The sequence below is a fragment of the Pinus tabuliformis genome, chromosome X, assembly GCF_031772625.1.
Source record: "Pinus tabuliformis cultivar Carrire ecotype Pingquan chromosome X, CPIR1, whole genome shotgun sequence".
Lineage (NCBI taxonomy): Eukaryota > Viridiplantae > Streptophyta > Pinopsida > Pinales > Pinaceae > Pinus > Pinus tabuliformis.
The window spans coordinates 1,034,152,633-1,034,161,101 of record NC_142308.1 but is presented as its reverse complement, the minus strand read 5'-3'; the positions used below and the strand labels follow the sequence as shown (position 1 = coordinate 1,034,161,101).

General features: G+C 37.8%; 1 protein-coding gene across 1 annotated transcript in view; it reads right to left on the bottom strand.

The window, feature by feature from the left end:
- Window positions 1–646: 646 nt before the first annotated feature.
- Window positions 647–8,469, bottom strand: part of LOC149143290 (short-chain dehydrogenase ptmH-like) — a 107,050-nt gene continuing 99,227 nt past the window's right edge. The window contains exon 3 of the mRNA XM_089447039.1: window positions 647–1,181. Coding sequence (XP_089303165.1) covers window positions 818–1,181 — 364 coding nt within the window. The 3' untranslated portion in view covers window positions 647–817. The remainder of the gene's footprint in view (window positions 1,182–8,469) is intronic.

Sequence of the window (8,469 nt, the reverse complement as noted above, 5' to 3'; positions counted from 1 at the left end):
GCAAACCTTAATCACGACCGATCTTTATGAGCCTTCTCATCTTAAGGCTCAAAGCAAACTCAAAACCAAACCATGCAGAAGATTCAAGACAAACCTTAATCACAAGACAAAGTTGCCAAACACTTTATACAATGTTGGGTTCTAACCAAAGCATTTATTTTAAGTTCTTAAGGTTAAGTTTGCTAGTCCGTTCTTAGGTTTTCCAAAGATGTCAAGGCATATGTTTTCATTGATGACTACATCGCCCTCACACTAGTAAGCCGAATAGCGTAACGATCTTTATGAGCCTTTCTCATATTAAGGTTCAGAGCAAACCCTTAACCAACTTACGCAGAACCAACTTATGCAGAAGATTCAAGGCAAACCTTAATAACGAGACAAAGTTGCCAAAAAATTTATACAATGTGGGATTCTAACCAAAGCATTTGTGGCAAGTCAGTTCTTAAGGTTCAAGTTAGTCCGTTCTTAGGTTTTTCTAAGATTTCAAGGCATATGTTTTCAATGATGACCACTTTTTTGAGGTTGAATAATTATTTATATTTTTATTGAAAAAAAATGCGTTTTAACTTTTTTTTATTTTATATAAATCTCTAGAAAATACAATATATATTTTAATATTTATTATAATTTTTTTTTAATATAAATCTCTAGAAAATACAATATATATTTTATTATAATAAAATTAAACCATGGAAAATTTAAATATTTGAATACAAATAAGGGGGCTGCATAGTTCAATACAAACGGTGGAACTACTACCAAACCAGTGGAATGTTCGACTACTATACTACCGGATAAGATGAGAAGCCTACTAGTGCTACTTCTCCTTGGAATTTTCAATATTTGACACTTTATATAGTTTCCTCATTATTAGATCTTTAAGCCAGACTGGTAAATAATACAAGATCGCAGAAAGAGTGGAGTATCGACCATAAGAAAACCAAGCGGGTGGTTTCCTTTTCAAAATGGCATCCACAGTTTTCTCTGCAAAAACGACTGTTGGAGTGTTGCCAGGCTGTTGAGAGAATTCAATCCGTTCATAGATTGCCTTTGCAAAAGGTTTGTAGAACCTCCACTCTGGATTGTTCTTGTAAACATCTGAAGAATTAGCCCCAATATTGGATTTTATTGCACCTGGAGCCACTGTGATAACATCTATCCCAAAAGGCTTCAATTCAACTCTACAAGGAAACAAAAAAAAAAATGTTGACACATAAGAAACATATTTAAGAACCAAATTGTATAGTAACTGAAAACAAAGAAATCCCTAAGTTAGATACTTGGCAGAGATAAGGGTAACAGGACATATTTTAACAAAACAAACACATTTCAGAATCGTAGATAAATGGAAACAAGGCAAGATTACAGTAAGCGGACATACTTCTAAAACAGAAATATATTTAAGAACCAAATTGTATAGTAAATGAAAACAAGGAAATCCCTAACTGAAATACTTGGCAAAGTTACAATCGCAGGACATATATTTTACCAAAACAAACATGAAGGTCGACTGAGAAGGTAATAGGTACATGACAATCATTGAAAGCATAGAAGCACTACTAGTAGAAGAAGCAGCAAATGGATTTTTAGGCTCAACTCATTGAATATAGCTGTATATAGCTGTAGTCTAAACACACTGTTTTTTTTCCCTGAAAATCATGGAAATTCCAATAAGATTTTGATAAAATCCAACAGGGATTTTTGCAAAACCAGGTTATATCTGTCAAACTTCAATATTTTAGGTGCCCGAGAAGCTTTTGATGGTGCTGAATCCATTTCCACCATCAAAAACATGATTCAAACACTGCTATTACAAGATTTTTTGAATTTTTTTTGGCCGGATTCCGGCCACTTTTGACCATATATCACAAAAAAAAATTTGAATAAATCACTTTTGACCACATACCTAGGAAATTTAATGTGTAAGGTGGCTAAACTAATAATTATCCTCAGGAAAGTAGGAGGGCATATTGAAATCGGGTTATCACATCCCATCCACAATTGAATAAGAGAAGGTATTATTACAGCTCAGCGGGAGGGAAAATTATGGGCACTTACTGAAAATGGGTCATCACATCCAATGTTTAATTGGGTTGAGAGAAGTGAAATGTTCTTACAGCTCAGTGAAAAGAACTTTAAAGAGACACATTGAAGCTAAGTCACCCCATCCAATCAATAATTGGACCCAGAGAAGTTGTGTTATTGAGTTACAGTCCACTGAGAAGAAGGTGCGTCAAGCACGCGTCCCTCACAATAACAAAAGAAAATCTTTTAAGCACTTAAGTTTGTTGAGTGCTCTTACGGTCCAATGAGAGGTAAATGTGTAGCATGCATCCCTCACACTGGAGAATAAAAGGTAAATGTGTAGCATGCATCCCTCACACTGGAGAATAAAAATTGATGTGCCGCATCAAATGTTAAAATAAAAAGACAAAGACAAAAACAAAAAATGGAATCATGAATAAATAACATAATAACCCAGGCCTTATTAGACATTAAGGTTTGTCATTTTGGCTTTTCTTGGGCTTTTTAATCTCTCCTTGTAATTAATATAGATTGGAAGTTCAGAGCCCCAGCTCAATTGGAAACGGAAATGGTGTTATGTGCAAGGAGATTCAAGGTTCAAATCTCCCCGATTCACCTGGAGGGAGGTTCGAGATTCAAATCTCCCCAATGAAAATGGTGTTATGTGCAAGGAGATTCAAGGCTCAAATCTCCCCGATTCACCTGGAAATGGCTATCATTTCCAATGAAAATGGTGTTATGTGCAAGGAGGTTCAAGGATCAAATCTTCCCGATTCACCTAGAGGTTCGTGTTTCAAACCCCCCCATTCACCTGAGGGTTCGTGGTTCAAATCCCCGATGAAAATGGTGTTATGTGCAAGGAGATTCAAGGTTCAAATCTCCCCGATTCACCTGGAGGTTTGAGGTTCAAATCTCCCTGATTCTCACCTGGAGGTTCAAGGTTCAAATCTCCCAAATTCACCTTTGCTTGTGGAAGGGGCATACCTAGACACCTAGAAGTGACCAGCCCCATTGCCAATTTTATTTTCCAGATAAAAAATAAATAAAAAAATTGGAAGTTTATGACTCTATACTAATTTTCCCACAACAGTTCATCCTGTGTCACATGACCTGCCTAATTAGAAGATACAGGGGAAAATTTGTGAAAGGCTGGAGGAGCAGAGCCCCAACATACACTAAAATTATTGGCAGTGTAGATTTGGTCGTGCGATGGAACCCAAAAAGCACGACACTTGATCAGTCATACTGGCAGAGGTGGCAACATTCGGAGAAAAGGTTGAGCAGCTTAATGAGAAAGTGGTGGATTTAAAACAACATAAAGAAGCAGAATTCCAAGAGACACTGAAGCAATTTTGCAATGTTTGAGAAATTCGAACTTAAAGTGGGAGAGAGACCTGAAACTCTGATGATTGGAAGCGAAGGTAGATAATATAAACCTAAAGGAATGATTGGATGAACAAAACTGAAGTCCTGCAAAAGCTAGCAGGAAAAAACTACGAGGTGGATGGCAGTCCTATCATAGCTGCTGCATTTCAAAATTGAGAGACTTGGAAATACCAACTGAAAGCTCTAGCAACTACTGGAATGGTGAAGACCCCAGGATGGAAATTGATCAGGCAGCAATGACCGAAGCATTGAAGGCAAGAAGACAGCTCAAAAAAGGTTTACAACTGCAAGAGTCCAGAATACAGTCCTTTGCAAAGTGTAGAGTAAGAGGGCGGTTGTTATTGAAACAATCTTAAGGAAGTGTCCGTCATTTTGTCCATTCATGTAGACAAAATATGTGCAATTGCTTACAAATAACCAAAAGCACCTGAAGACAGAATATCAACATGCAGATATCTATGGTGTTTAGCCTAGGCATGTAAATGATGTAAAAGTTATCTAATTAAGAAAATAATTCTCCAAAATCCAAAAAAAAATCATGCTACCAAATAAAAAACATTAGCTTGATTATTTTCCACCCAATGGTAAATAGATATGGTTCTGGCGTTTTCTTACACGTCTTCCCTCAAAACACCAGACTGCTCCCACAAATAAATTCAAAAAAGATTCCAAAAATACCAATTAGAAAACCCAACTTACCCGATTTGTTTTCTGAAAAGAAAATCTCCAAATAGTAATGCTAACAATTGAGGGATCTACCCTTGGAAAGCAAAAACTGCTCTAAACTGTTCAAGAAAATCTGTCAAAACTGATTTCAAAGGTCACCATATATTTTTGAAAGACAAGTGAAAAAAGTAATATTGACTCCAGAATCCAGATCTATTAAGCATCCAGGAATTAAAAAATAAAATTATTACTGCTTAAAAGATCTAGATTAAGATGGATAAAACTAATACTACTTAGGATGAGGTGGAACCATCTCTGGGGTCTAAGCATTGAAGAATTAAAAAAAAATCCATGTTAAAATGGATCTATGGATCTATGATAGTTATACTGAGCTTATCAAACATAGGAAGGAGAAGGAAGTACATACCACAACCAATCTGGATCCATGAATGAGGGACTTGTTACCCACCAAAAGTGGGTGACCCCATAGGAGAATTTTCCTCCTGGGCATCTCTTCAGCCAGCAGCCAGCAGCCCCTGACAGCCACCAATGTAGCTGATGTATTGTGCCATTCGCTCCCTAAATCGGTCATATGTCCCCTCGCCCATTTGTCAAGAACATATATTCGAAGGTGGGAAATCCAACCTGGATGGTATGTTTTTCATTGTGAAATTGGGTGTCCATGCTTTGTTTTTCATTGGACATTTTGGGCATGGATTATTGTGTGACCTGGAAAAAGGGTTTATTGTTGAAAAGTGTAACTAGGTTTGGTCTTCAGAATGACGTGTAAATTGTGATTTTGTGTAATTGATGAAAAGAAGAACATAAAAATATGTTTGTAATGCTTGTCTCATGAGTTTCATGAGCAAGGAATTTTATTTTAGTGATGGCTCCCATTGTGAGCCTTTAGGATTTGTCATCTAGTCATAAAAGTCAATTTGAGTCTATGTCATGCATGAAGGACCCTTGGGCATGTTACATCGTATGAGTCGTTAAATAAGTATGAAAGCCCTCCAAGACAAGCACAAGACCTCTCCTTCAAGTCAGCTTCAAAAATAGAATAATAATACCTCTCCAAAGGACAGGTCGGCTCATCTTCATGTCAAGCCTGCTTATTATCATGGCAAACAACTATAAATAGGCCACTCGGCCTCATTTCAGAGCAAGGATTTTCGGTCAGGTTCTGAAGTTGTTAAGTGGTGCAAATATCAGCAAAAGGGTAAAGAAAGACAGTCTTATAGCCAGCGAAGTGAAGCAAAGAGAGAGCGAGATTTTTTGTATCATTTGGATCTGTTCTTGGGTCTGTTTTGGGACACACATGCGAAGAAGGAAGAGGACTTTTGCTGCAGAAAGAACCAAGAGGAATTAGAATCCTCTTAGGTAGCCGAGTTGGAAGTAGGACAAGTCCAAGAGGAAGCCGAGGCAAACTAGGAGTCCCTATGCAAAGAAGGCCTAATTCTAGGAGGCCGAAATTAGTGAAGATCAGAAGAAGAAGGTAGCCGAAGTTGAAAGGAAGCCGAGAAGAAGGAAGAAGCAGAAGGTTGACTATCATTGACTAAGGATATCATCAAGGAGGCTTTTTTGTCTTGGTCTTGGAGTGGCAAATAGGTCCAGTGTAGGTTTTAACCCCGTATAGAAATTACCTGCATACGAATTCTAAAACACAGAAAATAAACAATGCGAGAGCATAACACATAAAACACATATACACAGAGATTTTCCCCTGGATCCCAAAACCAGGACTACAAGCTTGATTTTTCATTATGTTCCTTTCAATGTTATAATACATATTTATACATGCCAAAGCATCCAATACCATGGATCGAAAACCATCGCGTCGAATACCATGGACTAAAAACCATCACATCAAAAAACATGTGTGAAAATCATGCACAAAACCATAGGTGGGTCCACCCATCTTAACATAAGGCGCTGCCCCGGACCCCAGAAAGTGGGGTTACGGGTACACCTCAAACCCCCTGTGACCCCTCCCCTCTACACAATCGGTGCAACGAAGGGGGGCTCCACCCCCCCTCTAACCCCCCAGTTAACTATGTGGGCTAATCTTGGAAAGAACATAACACAACCCAACATCCAAGGTATTGGTCAGGGTATTGGTCTTGGTATTTGTCAATTGGAATCTCTATAAAAAGAAGAATTTGTTCAGGTATTCCTCTCAAGTGGGAGAGGTTTTGGACCTAGCTAATAGCCTATATTATGTGTCTTTGTCTCTTTATGGTTTATGCATTGGTAGCTATTTGATGAAGAATAACACTATAATAACATCAAGAAAATAAAATCCTAATCTAAGAAGTAAAAGGCATTCACAAGCAATTACTAATAGAAGAGAAATCACTTAACTTTGATGCCCTAGATTTCTCAACATGGTATCAGAGCTAAGGTGACTAAGTCAAGGGCGGGCACATTATCAAGGGACACTCAAGGAAGGCATCAAAGAGAAGATCATCTTAAGAGACCTCAAAGGCCCTAATCAAGTTAAAGAACTTTTACATCAAGCAAGACCAAGAACGTTGTCATCGAAATTCTAAGGCGATCTCTCTCGTTGAAGCAAGATTCCTACCATTGAAGACATCATCAAGAAGTCATCATTGATCTCCATCAACAAGACACCGCCATCAAAAGGTCAAGGGATCTCCCTTTCTGTGAGATCAAGGATCATTATTGAAGAAACATATCTTCATCAAGGAGAAGTTTTCTATCCTCGATATCATCATCGACATCAAAGAAGCAGCAAGGAGAAGAAGCATCCTATCAAGTAAGTATATTTATGTCCACATCTGCATCTGTCAAAATGTCATTTTGCAAAGAAAGAAACAAAATGGTTTGGGCTTCAAACTATCTTGCATGGAAGAATAGGACAGATTTGAATCTCATTGAAAATGAGGTTATGGGACATGTCAAAGGATCTATCACTAAACCAGGAAAGGAAGATGTTCAAGCTCTTGCAAAGAATATGAAAGGGGAAGTTAGGGCTCAAATGATACTCATAGAATCCATCAAAGATCCCCTCATCCCATATGTATCCAAACTCGAAACTTCAAAAGAAATCTATGACAAACTGGTAGAGTTGTATTCCGTAAGCACTGTTGGAGAAGTCATCTCATTAAGGCAAGAACTCTACAAGTTGAAGATGTCAAGGGAAGATGGAATAGCCTCATACTTTATGAGGATATCTGAAATCTGGGATCAACTACAAGATCTGGGAGAAGTCATGTCTAATAGAGAAATGACTACAGTTATAATAAAAACACTACCAGAGGAGTGGGGTAACTTTATTTCAAGTATTTATGGGAAGAAAGAAGCTACTCCATTCCAAGATCTATGGTCATTGTGCAAGATTAAAAAATCTGGATTAAAGGCCAAATCTTATGTGGGAGCAGGTGAGCAAAATCAAGCTTATGCTACAATGACAAGAGGAAAAGGAAAATTTGGGAAGTCTGATTCTCGGAAAAATAAAAAGGACATGGCTAAGATCCAATGCTATGGGTGTCAAGAATATGGACACTACAAAAGAGATTGCCCTAAGACCAAGAAGGACATATCAAAAGAGGAAGAGAAGAAGCCCATATCACCAAAGAAGTAGAGGAAGCTAAAAAGAAGAAGTCCAAGAAAGAGGAAGTAAGAGATCTCTATCACTGAGATAGTCTTCCTCAGATAAGTTCTTTTCAAGATCCCAAGTCTTATGTTGTAAGATATGGCTATCATGATTCACTAAGTAAAATAATGGGACGCATCAAGGCATGATAGAAGCATTGAAAGTGAGAGCTTAGGACATCATTGTAGAGAAGCATGAAAGATTGTTAAAATCCATGGAAGTAAAGGATATAGCTCTTGGGAATCTCATTGGAAGAGAAAAAGGTCATCCAGGTCAAAGCTCATCATACATCAGTCAAAAGTGAACATCTGCTAGATGGGGATACTCTAGATCCTCAAGATTCTCTGATGGAATCTTCATTGAAAGGTTCATCGATCAAGAGAGGAAGAAAGTGTTTCATCAAGAATTCCAAACTTGTGGAATTCATGGGATGATGGTGTGATGATATAAAAGAAGCAGAGCAAGGGATTGAATCTTTTTCAATCAAGGGAGCTATTACAGGGAGTCTAGATGACCCAAAGGAAAAATGAGGTATGTGTGCTTACATTTGATATTGTAGAGTCATGTCAATGGTTGCAGGTAACATGGATCAATGCTCTATTTTGAGAGCATAATCAAAACGAAGGATCTCCTCCCTTGAAGGATGGGTCACACATTCACTAGATAAAATCAAAATAATATGTCCTCATATGAAGTATGAGGTGGTTGACATTAATTGGAGGAACTCTGATTGGAAGTTCTTGGGAATGAAATGTGTGAAAGGAAAGAAGAGATCG